Genomic DNA, 21,646 nt, shown 5'->3' with positions numbered 1-21,646 from the left:
TTTAGAATACAATAGAATAGAATTTTAGAATACAACTAGAAACACTGTCCTGGCCTGCTTCTAAGTTCAGTGGCCTGACAAAAAAAAAAAAAAAAAAATATATATATATATATATATATATTTTTTTTTTTATTTATTTATTTTTTTTTATCATCTCGCGGCCCACTGCCTTAGGCCACCGGATTACCCAAATTGAGTTTTGTAATCCTATTCTTCCTATGCTAATTGCCATAGGATCTAAAACGTTCATTCTAATTCGATAGAATGTCGCTTTTGGTCTTGCGCCTTCCCATTAATGTCCTAACAATAGTTTGAAAAATGAAAAATATACCTTCATTAATATATTCATTTGAACCTTCTACTAACGTATGTAGGAAACATCAGAAAAAAGGAAAAGAGTGGAGATAAACACTAATACCTTAACACTTTGAGCGCCACGCCTGGTTTTCCTTTTTACCGGCTGAATGCCACCATCGGCGCCAATGTTAACGTTAATATCGCCTAATCTATGTTTTAAATTATGGCTATGTGTCTAATCTGCCCATCGCATTATCAAAGACTATTTTCCAGTCAGTGCTGTCAAGACAGATTGTTTTTTTATCGCATCGTTTCCGTTTCGGAGCAGTTAGAAACGCCCCCGTTTTTTGATATAAAAAACAGATCATTCTGGAGCATTCTATGAAAATCGTCTTTTAGTGGAATATTCCACAACGTTGATATTCGTCTGCCTTTTTATGAATCGTTTTCAAATAAACGCTAGATGATCAATATTATACGTGCAGTGCATGCAAGCACATTACGGCTGTGCACGGATAATCGCCTCGTTGATTTCCTCTCTGACTTTTACAGTGAAACCAAAAACATTTCACAAAACAGCCTATATCTTCATCAAACTTACTCTGATTATCCTAACACTGATAGGATATACCAGTTGGATGGTATCCAACTGGTATATTCCAATTCCTGATCACCTTCGAAAAAATCGATACGTGTATGGATCCAACGCGATACTGTAGAACTCCATGATCAGCGGGGATCTGAGGTTCCAGAATGAACTGTGGTAACCCCGGCTGGATCAGTGGACTGGATAATGTGGAGTACCGGATTTTTTCCCCCATTCATTTTCATTGAGTCCATTCCAAAATCACTTATGTCATCTGGGAGACGACAGGGGGCGCTTTTTTCCACAGTGATCGCCGGCGCCGCTCGGCTATACTCGGGTAGGCTCGGGTCATGCAATAATTTTTCAGATCGCTAAAAAAAAAAAAAAAATCAGAGAAATCTCGTGAGTGGCTTTCAACTAGGGGTGGACGGTATAAACGGTATATGGTATAAACGGTCATAGATAATAGATATGTGCGAACTGGAAAAAGTTATTTAGGAGGCTTCGTGCAGTGGGCGTGCCAGCCCCTACCGCACGCATGTAAACACGGGTCTAGTGGGACGGGACACGGGAGGACGGCTAGCTTAGCTACCGTTACAAAATGACCCAGTCAACGATTCACTTTTAGTTTAATACATGATGAGGCATTGTCTAACCGAACGGTATCTAGTCGGCCAGCTACCGATAGCTCCTGACATCAACAAACGCTCCACAAAGTCTAGTAGAGACGTGTGTGCTACCTGTTAGCTGTTAGCTCACGTTAACGCAAGTTAGTTCACCGTTCAAAACGAAATGTCCCATTGAACTAAATAATTCACTGAGGCGTTGTATTAACGTTATATATCCGGCTAGCAGTAGCTACAGATAGCTCCTGATATCAATGTCTTATAACACTGATTCGATGCGTATTCGAGCTGAGGGCTTGCTGAGCACAGTTAAAGCCCAACCTCTAGGTTAAACCCTACTGATCAATTATGGGTAGTTTACATCATTGGTATATAATTTCATTATTTATTTTTTTCCATTTGACACCGGAAATGCCACTCTGAAAGAGTTAAAAAGGTCCATGCACGAATAACATGCACGCGCGAATCAAAAAAGCTTATCAAACGCCGACGTCACAACAGGTGTGGCTTGCATATTAATGAGCCGAATCTAATGTTGCTTTTCCACTAAAATAAAGTACTCAGTTTGTCTCCGTGTGGGGAGGCAGGGCTGCTGGTGATCAGCATGAGAGCTCCAGAAATGACACGTGAAAAACTGCAGACCACTGATTGGTCAGAAGAGAGACACGGTGACGTCACTGTTTGGGGAGTCTGAACGAAAACAGAACGCCGCCATCTTTGATGTCTCGCGTAGGATGTCTTTTGTATGTTTGCAGCAAGAAACAAGTGCAATAAAAAAGGATACAGTCACTGTGTATTCTGCCTCATTTATTGATGAAACAAAACGGACATCAACACAATTTGCCACCGAGCGGAGAGTTTAGTCTGACAAAAAGATCGCTGATTAGTTACGCTTGTTGTTGGGGGTTAGGGACGTAACGTTAGTTAGCCTAATGCTAACGTTAGCAGATAGACACGAGAGGCTATCTGTGTAGAATAGACACAATGAGGTAACGTTAGCGTTAGCATAATAGACACAACGAGAGTCTGGTTAATGTTGTTATTGATTGATTGAATGAAAACTGTGTTTTACTCTGGCTTGCCAAGCTCATCATAGCCCCTTTCGTGACTGATGCACCGAGTGAAGCTTGTGGACTCTACAACAGCGGCGGCCGCAGGGCGCCGGAGCCCGCAGCGCTAGTTAGCTCATAGCTAGCTCATAGCTATCGTGTAACACTAGCCTTTGCGGGCTCGGGCGCCCTGCGGCTGCCGCCGCCGTCGCGTCCATGGGCCCCCCGGCAGGGCACCCGTGGGGACGGGTCGGGGTGTACAGAGAGGAGAGAACCATTTTGGGTCGGCCGTTCATGCCGGCCAGCAAGCCGGATGTCGGGATATGTTGTTAGCACAATAGCTACCAAGCTAAGCTATGTTATCTACTAACGTTATAAACACTATGTGTACAACGACACAATGATTTACATTATTACAAATATGGTAACGTGGTTGTGGCTTTTACAAATAGTGGTTAGCTTTAGAGATGGATGGATGGCTATAATCACGGAGCAATAGTGAGGTGAAACAGATACATTTCCATTCGGCTAGTAGTAGCAAGCATATATCTATGGTAGCAAGGCTCTCTGCCTGCCACTAGCTGTGTGACTCTCAGCGCCCCCTGGTGATCCCCCTGGTGACCAATACCTGTTGTGACGACATTACACGTGCACGTTATAAACCATTGATTAAAATATGCATGTGCATGTTGATTGTGTTGGGCAGACAAAATGTTTTGATAAAAACGCTAAAACTGGGTCAATTTCAATACTTATTTTTTCCCTTCTTCATGAAAGCCACTGTTGGCCTAGTCCACATTGTTTATTGAACAAAAATACAACGTGGAGGTTGACCTTTAAGTAACGTCATACCAATACAATAGGGTTCCAGGTGCAGCGCCGGAGAATCCTGGCCGTAGCTCTGCTCGAGGCTACTCGAGTATAGGTCCAGGTGCAGCTCCGGAGAATCCTGGCCGTAGCTGGAGGCTACTAGAGTACACACAGACAGTGGAGCTTGTTGCGTGGTGGCGATGTAATACAGATAATACAAGTACAAGTCTAATTATATAATATATATATTTTATAAAAAAAAAAATTATATAAAATAAATTTTTTTTAATCAAAAACGATGATACCGTGATATATACCGTTACGTCTATGCTTCAAATTATACCGTGATATAAATTTTAGACCATACTGTCCACCCCTACTTTCAACCACCTATAAAAAAACACGAGAAATCTCGTGAGTGGCACGGAAAGAGTTAAAATGAAAAAAGATAACAATGAAAGATAAAAAATAAAAAAGGAGTGAGAACTAAAATAAAACTCATCAGAGAAAAACAGATTAAATAAAATTGAAAAAAGAGAAAAAATAGAGACTTTTGGAGCTACATTGTGCAAATCTCTAAATCAGTGGAGTAATTATTTAAAATATTAGAATAACCTTGTTGTGCTTATACATTTAGATGTGGCTAATGTCTTTTTTTTTTTTTTTTTTTTTTTAGCCTTATTAAAGCCTAATTAAACTTCAGTCCTTGAATCTTATTCACACCGGATGTTAGTGTTAAATTTACAGGCCTTCGTTGAAGGGGTGCATTATATTGTTTTATATATATATATATATATATTTTTTTTTCTTTTCTTTTTTATGTTTAAAATAGTACACTCATTTGAGTAGTGGAAAAGGGGTAGGATTAAATAAGTATATACTTCTTCCTACTCCTTTTCGAACATGCAGATTGAGTTGTTTTTTCTTTTTTGTTATTGTTTGTTGTATTCATTGCATGTTCGAAATAAAGACTTCAAATCAAATCAAATATTCTAGAAGGTTGTAGAATACTAGTAAATATGTAAACACTGCTGTTATGATCCAGAATGATCTTCCTACCCAGGGGCATGACCTTCTAGTATTTTCCGGGATATTCCTTTGTGTCCCTGAGCAGTTGAGAGAGGAGCCCAGAATGTTCCAGAATATTCATAATGTCAATGTTGGATTATTGTCTCCACAGAGACCAGAAGACTGTAAATATAATGCCTTACGCGCCATATTAAACATCTTGTGCCTTATTGTTGCCAGCGTGCATATCATCTGTTACTTTTGTTGAGCCGTGGTAAAGTCATTCTAATAAAATTACTAAAATACAAAGAAATGGAGAGATGAGTAAGCTTATCTGATTCGAGCCAGTGTTGCGTCCTGCCCGGGGGGACCTGATCCATGTAGCTTCATGTAATCTTCGGCGGCTTTAGGCGTGCGTATTCCCTGTCTAATACCGTCTTTTCCCATGATCGATAATAGTGCCGGGTAGTTAAGAATTGGCCTGAGACCACTCTTGAACATTCTCTGCATCACATCCTTGTAGGGGAAACGCTGAGCGATGGCCTCCTTACATAGATCTTCATAGATAGCTATTGAATTTTCACCATATTTCAGTTTCCCCCTTTGATTGCGCGCTGCTCTAATGATGGCGTCTCTTATTACTGTCTTACGCAGGGTAACAATGATAACTCTCGGACCGTTACCTCTTTGGCCTCGTGTACCGACTCTGTAACATTGGTCCACTGTCGGCGCTGTGGGAAGGTTGTTATTACCTAAAATATCTACTAACACTGTTGGAAAGCTGTCGTCTGTGCATTTGACTGATTCATCCAGTCCCACGATGCGGATATTATTTCGCCTGTAGTAACGTTGTGTCTCGAGATGCCTCTCCATTGCTTTCTCCTCGACTTCTTGTATTTTCTTCCGACATTCTTCCTCCACCTGTTTTATCTCCGTCGATAATTCTGTTAATCCATCGTTGAGGTTCTTCTCGTTCACTTGGACCCTCTGTAATTTCTATCACCGTATTCTCCACTGCCGTGATTCGCCCGGCCTGTAAAGCGGCTGCTTCCATAACCAGTTCGAATTTAGCATCGATGTGTGCTTTGAATTCCTCGATAGCGACCATCTGTTCCTTCATCAGGATAGTCGGAGAGTTGAAGTCTGGGTGTGAAATTGCACTGCTTGTGTCAAATGATGTTGTGGGTGCAATGATGGACCCGATGAGTTTGTTGGAGATTATCTTTTCAAATTCCCCTGCTTTATCTTTTACGGTATTTTTACACGTCGTTACCGTTGTGTCGTCAACTGCTGTCTCCCTCTCGGGGCCAGTCGTCGTTGGTCCCGGTATATTCTCTACTATAGTCCCCCCATCGGGGCTAGTCTCCAACGGTACCGCTGCTGCGTCAGCTGTGCCCTTCGAACGTGTCAAAATCGACGCCGTTGGAGGGTTTTTCTTTCCACTCTTTTTCTTATCATTAGTATCCATGTTGAGTCTTTCTGTCTTTTGATATAGTTAGTAGAAGGTCTTATCAATACATACGATGTGGTTTAATCTCTTTTGGTATTGTTCAAATAAGGTTTTTAAACTAAATTAACGTTGACGGGAGCGGAGCTATAACCAAACGCGTATCGCTTCACATTGCGTTCAAACCGGAATACACACAATTGTTAAGGGGATGCAGACCAGAGAAAGACTTTCGTCTTGTTTACCAACCTAGATTTACCCTGAAGAACTGGTCCTACCCGAACCGTTCGTTATACAAGTATCACAGAGCCATTTCAAAGGTACTCACAGTTGCATGAGGGTTTCGAACAGACAAACGTTAGGGTTTGAAAGCTTGGCGTTGCTAATAAACATTTTAAGTAATTTTTATAAACTGGTCAACACAGCTTTATTTCCGGCATTGGCATTGGGTGCCTGATGCGCATGCGCTGTGTGATCATGTGTGTGTAAAGCTGTTTTGAGCAGTGTTGACCAGTTTATAAAAATGATTTTAAATGTTTAAATAGCAACGCCAAGCTTTCAAACCCTAACGTTTGTCTGTTCGAAACCCTTGTGCAACTGTGAGTACCTTTGAAATTTCTCTGTGATACTTGTATAACAAACGGTTCGGGTAGGACAAGTTCTTCAGGGTAAATCTAGGTTGGTTTCCCATTGAGGAGCAAGGGACTGTGGATTCACTCGGCCAAACCTTGTTGGCGTGCATCACAGTCACGAAAGGGGCTACCCCACCACCAAAAACAACACAAACGCCACCAAAAACAACACATGGGAATGGATACATGTGTTTTCTTTATTTAGTCTTTGGCTGAGCTTCGACTTAACCCTTTCACTGCCACACTACAGAAGGTTAACCCTTTACTATCACACTACAGACGGTTAATCTAATTGAGAGCAAATTAGTTTGAATATGGCCACCAGTGATGTCATCAGGGACATTGAATACCGTAATTCCTCTAATAGTAACCGGTATTCAATTAAAAACCGGGTCTCTATTAATGACCAGGTGCGCTGTTGAGCTAAGCAATTATAAGCCGGCCTCCTAATACAAGCCGGGTTTCATGTATATTAGAGGAATTACGGTATTTCCCTCAACGGATTTACCATAGGCAATATATTTTGTTATTGTTGTTATATGCTGGCCTGGCTGTGCAGTAAATACCATATAATGGTATGGTGTTAATGTTTACCAAGAGAGTAAGCCTACCTCAGAATTGTATAAAATGAAGTTATTATTATTATTATATCAGTATTGTGATTGCACTATTTTATTTTATTTAACTTTTTTTGGCCACCTGTAATTGCACTGTTTACTACCGTATTTCATACAGTACTTGGTTTCAATAAATGAACCCAGTACATTTTACTGGATTCAAACTGACACAAAATGTTGATTTATTCATTATGATCTGTTTGAAAATAGAAATATAGCCCTCTCTTTTATACATGCCTCCTCCTAATACAAGCCTGGTATCCGCTACAGTTGAAACAAATACAAGCCGGGGTTACTATTAGAGGAATTACGGTACTTGTGTTGTGTTAATTACAGCTCAATGAAATTATAAGGTAGCAGTCCCTATAAGGCTAAACGTATTGCTAGTTTTCATCTACATAATTTCATGGAGCTGTAATTAACACACAACACAAGGATTCAGTGTCTCCGATGACCATATTCAAAAAATAATTTACTCAATAACTGTCAAACTAAAGGAATGTGTGCAAAACTGTAGAGTTTTTGGATGTGTGAGATTATGTGCAAAGAAATCAGGATTGTTTCTTGGTGAAGTGCCCCTTTCTTGGTGAAGGAAGGAAGGGTGCGCTGCATTTACAACACGAGACAAAATGATGAAAATGTTTACATTTTGGTACTTCACCCTAGGGGTGGGCGATATATCGAGTATACTCGATGTATCGCGGATTGTTCTACCCGAGATGTAGTACTGTACTATATCGCGAACATCAAGTATTTAGTTTATATGGCGCCGCCCACGGCCGAGAGACACTCGCAGTGTTTTCCTCGAGAAGGGACGGCGGAGCTATAGGCTAACGTTAGTGTATTGGTCCAGAGTGTAGCAGGGACGGCGGAGCTATAGGCTAACGTTAGTGTAGTCAGGGCTGTACAGTGCGATATAATGTTGCGGTTGTAATTTCATTAGACAGACCAGCGCGGACCTTTAATAACATGTAATTTAATTGACACGAGCAATGAGCTAACGGTAGCTGCTAATCAAGGTATCCATTAGGATTATGCTAAGCTAACTAGCGATAGCTGCTAACCCTGGAAAACGGTCAAAGCGGACTCCACAAGACTAGTTCCATTCGTGAGGAAAGGGGGTGGGTTATATTGACAACGCTTGACAACAGAAGTTTAAACATAACTTCATATTTATTGGTTATTCGTTTCTGTATATCATTCAATTTCCATCTCCGTGTGTCTCCATCTCCATCTCTTCCTGTTTACATTCGAGTGTGACGTCATCACCTACGGCAGCTTAGACGATCAAAACGCGAACCTAGAACAAAACCCGAGGGGGGGGGCTGGCTCTCTTGTTCATTCTCGCTAGGGCTGGGCGATATGACCAAAAACGTTATTGCGATAAAATTATTTTCATATAATTCGATATCGATAATTATCGTCGATATAATGTCTGTCAAGTTTAATTAACTTCTTATGCTGCTGCGAATGTCTCGAGTCGAGTTGATGTCGTCATCAGTCCGCGCACGTTAGCAGTTAGCCGACAAGCGGAATATCTCATGACAATGTAATAAATATGACACTAAAATACTCTCTTCCGCCACAATATATTGAAACGACGTCCACTGTATACCCACACTACTATAAACGTGGCCTCAGAATTCACGCCACACACATACTCGCCACGTAAATATATAAAACATCGCCGTGCAAGCTAGTTATCCTAGCCAGCCTGTTGCTTCTAAGGTGTATTCCATGACAATGTGCTAATATGACACTAAAATACTCTCTTCCGCCACAATACATTGCAACGACGTCCACTGTATACCCACACTACTATAAACATGGCCTCAGAATTCACGCCACACACATACTCGGCACGTATATAGATAAAACATCGCCGTGCAAGCTAGTTATCCTAGCCAGCCTGTTGCTTCTAAGCGGTGTATTCCATGACAATGTGCTAAATATGACACTAAAATACTCTCTTCCGCCACAATATATTGAAACGACGTCCACTGTATACCCACACTACTATAAACGTGGCCTCAGAATTCACGCCACACACATACTCGGCACGTAAATATATAAAACATCGCCGTGCAAGCTAATTAGCCTAGCAAGCCTTGTTGTTGAGTGAGTCCTACCTCTGGGTCTCCTTCCGGGTCTCCTTCGCTCTCGGCCATCTCCTTCACCGATTGGTTGTTAGTGCGTGCTCATATCCAAGCTTGGAAAATCGATATATCGAAACTTTGCGACCACGTTTCATGTTTATTTCGAGGAAATAATTTATCGCGATAGTTATCGTTTTATCGCCCAGCCCTAATTCTCGCCCCCTCTCTCTCTCTCTCTCTCTCTCTCTCTCTCTCTCTCGCTCTCTCTCTACATTCAATGATTTAAAGTAGCCAAACGTTACAGACAGTATAAATACTAACTGGATAGTTGATGATATAAACATTTAATTTCATTATCTGAAATATTCTAAAATCATTAAGTCTGCTATAAGCCATTATACCTTTGTGTGTGATTATTATTTTCTCACAGTAGGGTGTGTATATATATATATACATATATATATATGTGTGTGTGTGTTTGGCTAAAGTGAATATAAAACACAGTACTGTGTAAAAGTCTTAGGCACCCAAGAGTTTTTATATAAATTGTCTTAGATTTTTTTATTAGTGTGTCAGTAGACTACTCTTAGTACATTTTCATTAAATTATTTTTTAAAGCATCTTCATGGTTTAATAATGCAAACATATGTTGCAGGGACTTATTATAATCATCATATTGGCGTGACTGTATGCATCAAAGGGTTAAATCAAGCATTTTTAAGTGATTTAGAGGAAATGTCAAAATATCGCGATATATATCGTGTATCGCGATATGGCCAAAAAATATCGCGATATCATTTAGAGGCCATATCGCCCAGCCCTACTTCACCCTGCTTTATAGTGTCCATTGACCGTTAACTGCTACAGTATCTGCAGCAATGTCATTCTCATTTCTACCAATCAACTGTCAGGAACCGGAATGACATTGTTGCAGATGCTAGCAGCAGCATGGGAAAGACAGCAGACGAGATTGGTTCCGGCGTGCTCTACCCAAAACAATGATGGCCACATAGAGGCAACTGTGTAACTGTCTATCCATTCCAAACTGTCAACAGTTGTCTCGATTAGGGGCTAGGTCAAACGCAGAGGACGCATTTCCCCTAGTAGGGATTAATAAAAAATACACATTACATCATATCAAGAAACCCAGGATAACAGGATTTCACTCCCAACTTCAGTTAGGCCTCTATATATATATATTAGGGCTGTCAAAATTAATGCTTTAACTCTGGAGATTAATTTAAATGATTTAAAGCGTTAATTTTTTTTATAATCTAGATTAATCTATGGAGTGAAAAATGTTCAATATAATATAAGAAAGCGGTCTATCTACAATGGTGATGGTTTTGTTGAACATTTGTATTTCACAGGAGAGAAACTGTATTCAAAGAAAGCTATTAAAATTGTCTTTGAATCTAAATATACTTTCTTTTTTGTTGATTTTACATTAATTCCATGATTTTACTCAAGTAAATATCTGTTACAAGCTTCGGTCTTAAGTAGAAAAATGCGATTTTTAATTACAGAAAATTGTGAGATTAATTAGTTAATTTTTTTTATCTATTGACAGCACTAATATATATATATAAAACAATCTTAACTTGTGTGAGTTAGCCTCACATAAAATAAGCCATGACAATTAAAGGGGAACTATCTTATAAATGGCCTTTTTCAGTGTTTAGCATTGTTTCCTAGCTATGTGGACTTATATTAATATGATCTATGTCTCTAATTCTCATATTGGCGCATTCTTCCAATTCTCCTCTCACAATATTCACCCTCACTGAACTGAGTCATCTGAAAATGTGATGATTTGTGATGTCAGAAGGACACCGATGCATGTTAATGTTCAGGCGGCGCAGTGGTTTAGGTGGCCAGGCTCAAAACGGCTTAAGATCTTGAGGTAGAAAAATGCTGTTTTTGAGGACTTGATTAGAAATCCAAAACAATGAATTAAAAAATATATATAATTACAGAGGTGTTCCATAAACTTACAGGAATTGTGTAAAAGTGCCCAAATAGTGAAAGAAATAGTAAAATAGTTCCCCTTTAAATGAATTAAAAACATGCCTCCCATGATCCCCTGCAGGTTACAAGAGGACCCCCCAGCAGGCGTCAGCGGTGCCCCGTCTGAAAACAACATCATGGTTTGGAACGCAGTCATATTTGGGTAACTAACTAGAAATGATACAACATCACTTTGTGGCAACCCGGGGGGAAAGTAGGTGGGTTTTACACTGGAATACAACACCAGACAGGGTCAGCGTTTGAATTTTTTTTAACACTTTGATTGCCATGGTTAAATTCATGATATACCATCCCTTGCCAGCTCTATTTAACATGGAGAAGTTCCCCTTCTTTGCAGGGCTATAACTTTTTAAATTCTATTGCTAGATTGCCATTATTAGGGCCCATTCAATGTCCTATATGTATTGTTCATGGTGTAGCAACGTTAAACTTTTTCATTCACATATTCATACTAAAATATGGTCTAAAGTATAAGTATGTTTTCATCTCTTTCTGCAGCTTTCTCCAGAACGTGATTTATAGCCCCAAATGCATTATATTGATGATCAAATACAGTTTGGTAGGAATCTGTGCGAGATCAAACATTTCAACTGGACGTACTTCTAGAATTTACTACACGTCATCTGATGTTGACCGGATGGGCGAGGGGGCGTTTATAATTCCGTGGGCAACGTTATACCATTCATCTAATGTGGGTCATATGTTCATCATAGCAGTTTATATCGAACACGGTAATACTACACGCTAAAACTCACCCCAGTCTCCTCGGGCCGTTGGGCGATCAGCGTGGAGTAGACAGTTTTCAATTATGGGATGTTGAAATGCCCGATCTATTTCCAGGTTGTATAATAGTATATACGTCCAAATCATGTTGTTTTTTCGAGTTATTTCCACCGATCGATGTTCACTGTGTGAAGACAGAGTCTCTCTAACATTAGCGAGTGCCCGGACCCCATATGGAGTGAGTCCTGCCGGTTCAAAGGTTGACATCCGGTTTCGATCTGCCGATCGGCCACCAGATGGCGCTCTTGAACCTCTAGAGGGTTGAGAGGAGATCAGCACTGTGTGTCAAGGCTGCGGAGGGGAAATATGATTTCGATCACAGATTTTTGAAATATTGATATCAAAGACGAGTTACGGCGTCCTCTGCAACTTGAGCATGGCGGGGAATGACGAGTTCCGGCGTTTTCGGCAGTTAAAGTGTTAAGGGGCAAAACAAACAGGTCTTCTCCAGTTGGAGGGATTCTTCAAAAAAGGGTTTGGCCTTATGGCCGGGAGAGGGGGGCTGTGCTCCACTGGTGTCTGGAAGACATAAGAGAGAGAGTAGGTGAGTGGGAGAGCCTGCTCAGGGTGCGGTCGGTCCGTGGGTTGGGGTAGTCTCTCTCTATATATGTGGTGTGAATACATGGTATATACAGCATTATAGTACATGCTATCATACAGAGCTAAGGGTTATGTGCAGGTGTACAAGTAAGTTATATGAGGGGTAGGGCTGCAACTAACGATTATTTTGGTAGTCGACTAATCTGTCGATTATTTTTTCGATTAGTCAACTAATCTAACGATTATTTCTGTCACACCCTCCATCTCTGCTTCCTGTGGGCGCGGCTCCTTTTCCGGGCTCTTAGCAGACTTCTTAACATAACATACCTTTAACTGAAATTAAAATAAACTAGACTTTAGAAAAACAAGACTAGGCCAGCCTAGGTAAGTCGGACTCACGTAGGTGTGTTTCAACAGTGGGGAGTCTGTAGGCGGCATTGCATCGCATAGGGCAGCAAAACCCCAAACTAAACTGAAACAAACAAAAACCCACTCTGGAGACTAACTGAAACTAAACTCAGTTGAAAATACTTTGAGCTCAGATACTTTGATCTTTACAGTAGAAGTTGTCTAATCGAATGTCTTTTAACATTACAGCCCAGAGGGAACGCCTTTTGAAGATGGTGAGTGTTTCACAGGGTTTTATCAAATATTGTCAAACATGACGACTGTTTATTTAAGCAAGACTCCATTTACACCTTTCATAAATTGCGTTTCTGTAACTCGATATCTTCTCTGGATAAGGAAAAACGCATGTTAATGCACTATGTAAATGCACACGGCATGCATTGAGATTAGAATGTGATCAGATGTGGTCTGGCTGGCATTGTGATCAGAGTCAGCCAAGTGTTAATGCAGTCTGTCCAAGTGCGTTCACATTCATGGGAAATCATATCCGCCATGGCTAGGGTTGGGTACCTTTCACATTTTTACCTGTACTAAATCCAGATTTGACTCTGCCATTGGAAAGAGGAGATTTGGCCCGATCCATATATGTATGACGTGGCCATAATAAGGTCATTTATAGGCCTGATATTCTATTCATATTTGAAATGGCATGTGTCCGGATGGCAAAATTCAGTACTGCATCTACAAAACCCGCTGTAAATCATCTGCCCTTTATTAATTTGCTTAGATTCTTAGTACACTTGATCTCAAGAAGGTGCTGAATGAGCTCAGTGGCTTTTTTTCACGTCTCGTCAATGTTAGCATGGTGTTATTCACTATCAAAGATTTATATTCTCCTTTGGTTCATTACAATTTACTCAAACATATTAACAGACACAATATTCCTGACACTGGGAATACATTCCCTGAGGTCCATAGATGTCCCTAGATACCAAGAACATGCAAATGGACCTTGTAGAAGTGGAGCAATCTTGCATTTACTTGGTATGTACATTTAGGTGCATTTTCTGAAAATATGGCTAGAGCTTAAAGGAAAACTCCAACATTTTGGGAAATTAGCTTATTTAACATCTTCCCTGGAGTTAGACAAGAAGATACATACCTTTTTTGTCTCTGTTTGTGCATTTTAGCTTTGGGAATAGACGCTCCGTTAGCATAGCTTAGCTTCATCACTGGAAGTGGGGGAGGGTTAGCCTTACAGTGCCTTACAGTGTATTGCAAGGTCTGACATTGACCAAACTTGATATGCATGACCTTGGTGGGCTCTAGGTCAACTCCTGAAAAGGGGGTCAATGTCAGACCTTGCAATCAAAAGTTAGGGGGCGCACTGAAATTATGGCAAGGGTTATTAGCCCCCTAACTTTTGATTGCAAAGTCTGACATTGACCCCCTTTTCAGGAGTTGACCTAGAGCCCACCAAGGTCATGCATATCAAGTTTGGTCAATGTCAGACCTTGCAATCTGCTCACTCTCCGTCGGTGAAATATGATTGCCATGACAGATTTTTGAAATATTGATCTCAAAGACGCTGTACGACGTCATTGGCAGATTACGCATGGCGAGGAATGACGTCTAAAGTCGTCCTTGGCGATTAAAGGGTTAAGCTTAGGGAACAGCCGCTCCGTTAGCGTAGCTTAGCTTCATCACTGGAAGTGGGTCAGACTTGTACCCTGACGTTCCCTACAGTGCCCTACAGTCACGAAATACACTCCAAATACAACTCCAAAACGTTCCTGTAAACATGTTGTGACCTGTGTATTTACCACGTGGAGAAATAAAAAATAATTGAATTAGACAATTACGTTTTCTAAGCAAATATACTCTGAATATTTTTTTGCCGAACCACTCCTCTCGGGGCGCAGTCAGTGATTTCACGCAACGCAGTGATACTTACTAACGTGACGCCGTGTTTGTTTACATTCTCATTTCATTCAAAGGATCCGAACCGATTGAAGTTTATGGATACCATGACTTAAAATCCTCTTACCTTGACGATTAAAAGCCTCTCCAATTTAGAAAACAGTATTCCCATGGCTGGTGTTGATATGCTGCTACTGTAGCTAACGAAAACCAACAACCGGGCACTCAAGCAGATAACGAGGGTACATGTTACAACTAACCTAAAGTTAGTTTAGGTTCGTGTTAACGTTAGATAATGTACAAAATAAACGTATTTCCGCTGCTATAGACGTCGCTCTTTTATTTTGGAACTCCCCGACCGGAAGTTATTACCCTCGTTATCTGCTTGAGTGCCCGGCTGTTGGTTTTTCGTTAGCTACAGTAGCAGCATATCAAGACCAGCCATGGGAATACTGTTTTCTAAATTGGGTAGGCTTTTAATCGTCAAGGTAAGAGGATTTTAAGTCATGGTATCCATAAACTTCAATTGGTTCGGATCCTTTGAATGAAATGAGAATGTAAACAAACACGGCGTCACGTTAGTAAGTATCACTGCGTTGCGTGAAATCACTGACTGCGCCCCGAGAGGAGTGGTTCGGCAAAAAATAGTTCAGAGTATATTTGCTTAGAAAACGTAATTGTCGAATTCAATTATTTTTTATTTCTCCACGTGGTAAATACACAGGTCACAACATGTTTACAGGAAAGTTTTGCAGTTGTATTTGGAGTGTATTTTGTGACTGTAGGGCACTGTAACGGAGCGGCTGTTCCCTAAGCTTAATGCACGCACAGAGAAGAAAAGGGTATGTATCTTCTTGTCTAACTCCAGGGAAGATGGCAAATAAGCAAATTTCCCAACATGTTAGCGTTTTCCTTTAAACCTTTTTAATTGTGCTGCCTATACAGATTGTGCAGTGCAGGCATTCGTTAATGAGGTAACTGACTGGACCCACACACACCTATAGTAGGCCTACATTTATAAACTACTTCAAGGGTTGACAGACACTAAGGTCTCAAGAGCACTTTCCCTAAATGTCAATGGCATTCTTTTAACTTTTACTCTAGGATAGATTACATTATGATGATGTCTTCAAAATTAGTGACAATGCAGAGGGTCTTAATTTTATCCCTGATCTTTCTAACTGTTTTTTCCCCTCTGCCTCAGGTACATTCAAACTAACTGTAGAGTTCACAGAAGAATATCCCAACAAACCTCCCACCGTACGATTTGTGTCAAAGATGTTCCACCCAAATGGTATGTTTCACATGTAGCCATTCATCACCACCTCTAATTGAACACTTTCACTACCACACTACAGAAGGTTAACCGTCTGTAGTGTGGTAGTGAAAGGGTTAACATTCTGTATTGTTGCAGTGAAAGGGTTAATATGAATGATGATGCTTGTTGCAGTGTATTATACTGTACTGCTCTGTATTGTAGCTACAGTGTATGATACTGTATTTATTGTATCTACAGTGTATGATACTGTATTGCTCTATTGTATCTACAGTGTATGCAGATGGAAGTATATGTTTGGATATCCTACAGAATCGCTGGAGTCCCACTTATGATGTATCCTCCATCCTGACCTCTATCCAGGTAGGTAATGCTAGCATTCATTATCAGGGAGACCTGGCAGCGTCTAGTTTTTTACCAACCCAGTTCTGCGATCTGATTGGCCACTGATGTTTCTGGTGCGATCTGATTGGCCACTGATGTTTCTGGTCATGTGACATGTGCGCCCAATCACGTGACACCTGTATCTGTGCCCATTTCCGCCTCGAACAGCCTGCAAACTACGCAACGCCTAGTTTATCACTGGTTAAGCTTAGGCGACTCTTTCGAAGTTGGTTAAGGTTAGAGTTTGGAATCAGGGCTGGTGTTCTATCGCCCTGCTCTAAGACAAACTCTAACCTTAACCAACTTCGAAAGAGTGCCTAAGCTTAACCGGCGATAGAAACAGGCGTCACACGATTGGGCGCAGATGTCACACGACCAGAAACGTCAGTGGCCAATCAGATTGCAGAACGCGGAACTGGGTTGGTAAAAAACTAGATGCGACCTGGCACCCTATTGTTTGTGCTATACTTGTTTTTTATGATTCCCATTAGCTTTCAAATAAATACAAAAATGAAACAGGATGTGCAGGTGAGATAAAAAAAAATTTAAATGGAGGTTTATGAAGGTATCTCACCTAATAAACAATAATGAAACAACCCACTGAAAACAATTATAAAATAAGCACCAGTAAATAAACGTACGACATAATTGGTAATAATGAAAATATATGAATGTAAAGAAAAATGGCATAATGTATCAAAATAACATCACTATTTAAATGCAGTGTATGTGTGTGTGCACGCCCAAACAATGCACTTTTTCTTTTTTAAGTCCTTCACCTGCCCACAAGGAAAGCAATTAACACTTTAATCGCCAAGGACGCCTTAACACGTCATTCCCCGCCATGCTAATTCTGCCAATGACGCCGTAACACGTCATTGAGATCAATATTTCAAAAATCTGTGATCGCAATCATATTTCTCCCGCGGAGACTTGAGATCTACTGTTGATCCCCTCTCAACTCTCCAATGGTTCAAGAGCGCCATCTGGTGGCCGATCGGCGGATCGCCCAAACCGGGAAACGGAAACTGGTGCTCATCCAAATTCGGTCCGATCACTCGCTATAGGTCCCGGGACTCGAGCGCGACACAATGGATAGCGATCCGTTACCAATAACTCGATAAACAACATGATTTGGACGTATATACTATTATACAACCTGGAGATGGATCGCATATTTCAACATCCCATAATAGGAATCTGTTTGCTCCACGCTCATCGCCCAACGGCCCGAGGAGACTGGGGTAAGTTTCAGCGTTTATTTTTACCGTGTTCGATACAAACTGCTCTAATGATCATATCACCGACACTACATGAATCATCTAACGTTGGCCACGGAATTATAAACGACCCCCCCCCCCCATCCGGTCAACATCAGATGATAAGTAGTAACTTCTAGAAGCACGTCCATTTGAAATTTTTTATCTGGCACCGATCGCTATCAAACTGTATTTGATCATCAATATAATGCATTTAGGGCTATAAATCACGTTCTGCAGAATGCTGCAGAAAACGATAAAAACATATTTATACTTTAGACCGTATTTTAGTATGAATATGTGAATGAAAAAGTATAATGTTCCTACATCCTGAACGATAGATAATTGACGTTGAATGGGCCATAGTAATGTCAATTTAGCAATACAATTTAAAAAGTTATAGCCCTGCAAAGAAGGGGAACTTCTCCATAGACAAATAGAGCTGGCAGAGGATGGTATAAGGATGTACATAAGCGTGGCAAAGAAAGTGTTAAAAGAAATATATATATAAACATAAAATTTGGAGATTTGTGTTTGGTAGATTATTTCTCTGTTGTAACAATGCTTCTTGGCAATACATTTTATACCATTGGAAAGCCTGTTTATTTACCTTTTTTAAATGGTGCCCCATTTGTAAGGAACATGCATTTGTGGGATGAGCAGCACAGCTGAGTATGTGGGTTGCACGCACCCATGAAAAATGTGACATCTTATTCAAACGGCTTATTCTGCTGTTGCTATTGACTCTTGTTTGGTGGATTGGATGATTGAAGTCTATCAGTAACCAGGAAGAAACTAGACATATTGGCAATTTTACAATTGATTAATTTAATAAACCGCCAGGAGCCTCAGTAGCGTGTGGAAGAACCAGACACAGCCACAACAGCCTGGCACCTCCTCAGATATGGACCTCGATCGGACCTTCCTACGCTCAGCTATGGTCACTTTTCCACACCTACCAATCGCAATCCCATATCTCCAGTCTGAGACCGAACTCCATCCTCCAAGATGACAACGCTCGCCCCCACAGAGCGGTTTATCAAAGACTACCTCCAGAATTTGCGAGTAGAGAGAATGGAATGGCCTGCCAACAGTCCTGACCTCAACCCAATTGAACACTTGTGGGATCAGCTTAGGCGTGCTATTCGTGCTAGGGTGACCAACACAACCATGTTGGCTGACTTGAGAGTTGCGACAAATCCTGGTTGAGGAGTGGAATGCCATCCCACAGCAGTGTGTGACCACGTGGTGTCCAGCATGAGGTGGTGCCAGGCTGTTGTGGCTGTGTATGGTTCTTCCACACGCTACTGAGGCTCCTGGCTGTTTGTTAAATTAATCAATTGTAAAATTGCCAATATGTCCCGTTTCTTCCTCGTTACTGATAGACTTCAATCATCCACCAAACCACATCAAACAAGAGTCAATAGCAACAGCAGAATAAACAGTTTGAATAAGATTTGTCACATTTTTCATGGGCGCAACCCACATACTCAGCTGTGCTGCTCATCCCACAAATGCATGTTCCTTACAAATGGGGCACCATTTAAAAAGGGAAATAAACAGGCTTTCCAACGGTATAAAATGTATTGCCAAGAAGCATTGTTACAACAGAGAAATAATCTACCAAACACAAATTTCCAAACTTTTTTATGTTTATATATATATAACTAAAACAAGATATGGGGCAGTACACAAGGTGAGGTAAAAGCCATGCTAGACCATATAAAGAACTTCACTCACAAACCATTTGGCCCACACAACAGATATATATATATATACAGATGTATGTATACGCCGTTAAATCAGTTAATCTGTGTTTTGATATGTCCTCCTTCCATCCAGTCCCTGCTTGATGAACCAAACCCCAACAGTCCAGCCAACAGTCAGGCAGCACAGCTGTACCAGGAGAACAAGAGGGAGTACGAGAAGCGAGTGTCGGCCATCGTAGAACAGAGCTGGAGAGACAGTTGATACGAGCCCGTTGTCCTCTCCAGTGCCGAGCTGTGTGTGTGCTGCAGGTTTTAGAGTACATCTTCATTTTTTTGGACCCCTCACATCTTTGATTTTAAGCTTTATGCACTTTACCTTCCCTTCCTAGAAAGTGTTTTTCTTACCAGCTGGGAGTGGTTTCCTCTTCTTCTCTCTCTTCTCCCCTTCCTGTTTTGGTCTCGGGGGGACACGTGTGCGGAATCTTGCCTTTTGAAATCCTCTCAATAAGGACCGTTTTGGGACATTTAAAAAAGAAATGCCTCTGTGTGCTCTCTCTCACTGTAATAAATCACTATTATGTTTAAATGTTTGCAAATATATCAGTTATTATAGGTCCTGTTATGTTCTGCTCCTCTGATAGTAAATATATCAGTTATTACAGGTCCTGTTCTGCTCCTCTGATAGTAAATATATCAGTTATTACAGGTCCTGTTCTGCTCCTCTGATAGTAAATTTATCAGTTATTATAGGTCCTGTTCTGGTCTGCTCCCGTGCTTTCTGTCATTACGTTTACCTCGTCTTCACGGGCAGTTTTGTCTGGGCTTCAGTTCCGGATCACTTGCCTTCTTTCTCTGAGAGAATCTGCAGTCCGAACTACACCTGGCCCGCCTCTCGAACCCACGTCTTAACTGTGTTGTGAACTGTTACATGCATGACAGTGTATTCATGTCCCCCGTTCTCTACTCGTGTATATAAGAAACATAAATCTGAAGTTATGTACAGATTTTTGCACTGGTTGTCCTCCATGTCGTTCTTTCCAGCACTTTGTAAATAAACCAGCCGTGACGTTGTTGTTGGGAGACTTGAAACTGAGCTAGTCTCAGGGATGGCCACCTACCAGGATGAAGGATAATAATACTCTACATTTGGAAACCAAATCTCAGAGTGCTACAGGGTAAAACATAGGCTTTAAAAACATAGGCAATTAAAAAACAAGGCATAAAAACATACCAAAAAAGGGGATAAAACACAAAGGCATGTATACAAAGGTTAAAACTAAGAGAAGGCTTTTGTGAAGAGGTACGTTTTTAGTTCTCTTTTAAAAGAAACTGGTCTATGGTGCTCTCAGGTAGTCAGGGAGGGCATTCCACAGGCGAGGAGCAGCTGAGCAGAAGGCCCGGTCGCGTGTAGCTTATTCCCAGCGGAAGAGTGTGTCGCGTGCTTCCGCGTTTTCTCTGATTGGCCATGACGCCCATGTGACCACGGCAGCGCGAGAGAGCTGCAGCGCGGAAATAGGCTGTCTATTGCCATTCTCTAAGACAAACTCTAACCTTAACCAGCTCCTTAACAGCGCCTAAACTTAACCCTTCTAACCATAACCAACTCCGAAACAATGCCTAACCTTAACCTTAACCATGCCTAACCTTAACCATAACCAACTCCGAAAGAATATTGCCATTCTCTAAGACAAACTCTAACCTTAACCAGCTCCTTAACAGCGCCTAAACTTAACCCTTCTAACCTTAACCAACTCCGAAACAATGCCTAACCTTAACCTTAATGCCTAAACTTAACCGGCGAAAGAATGCACGGTAAAAAAAAAAAAATTGAAGGGATTCGAACTTGTCACCAACGGACTGCAGGACCGCAGCGCTGCCAGTTGAGCTAAGCATCGAATGAAAATCATCTGGGATTACGGCTACATAATGCCGCAAGCTCTGCCGCTGCCGCGCCTGCCGCGGGGCGTGTCGCAGCCAATCAGGGAAAACGCGGAAGCACTCGGCAACACTCTTCCTCTGGGAATAAGCAATAAGCGGCCCGGTCGCCCCCATGGTGCGGAGTAGGGATGTCCCGATCCGATCACGTGATTTTCCGAAGATCGGGATCGTTTTTTTTTTTTTCAACAAACATGACCATGTTCACGTCTTAAACTCATACTGAGGCCTTAGTTTTGGTTTTAAATTGCATATCATAATTCATTTATTTATTGTCACACAGAGCAGAAGAATTT

General features: G+C 41.1%; 1 protein-coding gene across 2 annotated transcripts in view; it reads left to right on the top strand.

Moving 5' to 3' along the window:
• ube2al (ubiquitin conjugating enzyme E2 A, like) overlaps window positions 1-20,390 on the top strand; it is a 38,259-nt gene extending 17,869 nt beyond the window's left edge. For both annotated transcript variants that reach the window (XM_084315109.1, XM_084315110.1), the window contains exons 2-6: window positions 11,258-11,338; window positions 13,117-13,142; window positions 15,992-16,081; window positions 16,338-16,426; window positions 19,549-20,390. In XM_084315109.1, the coding sequence (XP_084171235.1) occupies window positions 11,258-11,338; window positions 13,117-13,142; window positions 15,992-16,081; window positions 16,338-16,426; window positions 19,549-19,677 (415 nt within the window). In that variant the 3' untranslated portion in view covers window positions 19,678-20,390. The remainder of the gene's footprint in view (window positions 1-11,257; window positions 11,339-13,116; window positions 13,143-15,991; window positions 16,082-16,337; window positions 16,427-19,548) is intronic.
• The last annotated feature ends 1,256 nt before the right edge of the window (window positions 20,391-21,646 follow it).

The sequence above is a fragment of the Notolepis coatsorum genome (assembly GCF_963971535.1).
Source record: "Notolepis coatsorum genome assembly, chromosome: 5".
NCBI lineage: Eukaryota > Metazoa > Chordata > Actinopteri > Aulopiformes > Paralepididae > Notolepis > Notolepis coatsorum.
The sequence above is the reverse complement of the archived record's forward strand: the minus strand, read 5'-3'. Positions and strand labels throughout refer to the sequence as shown.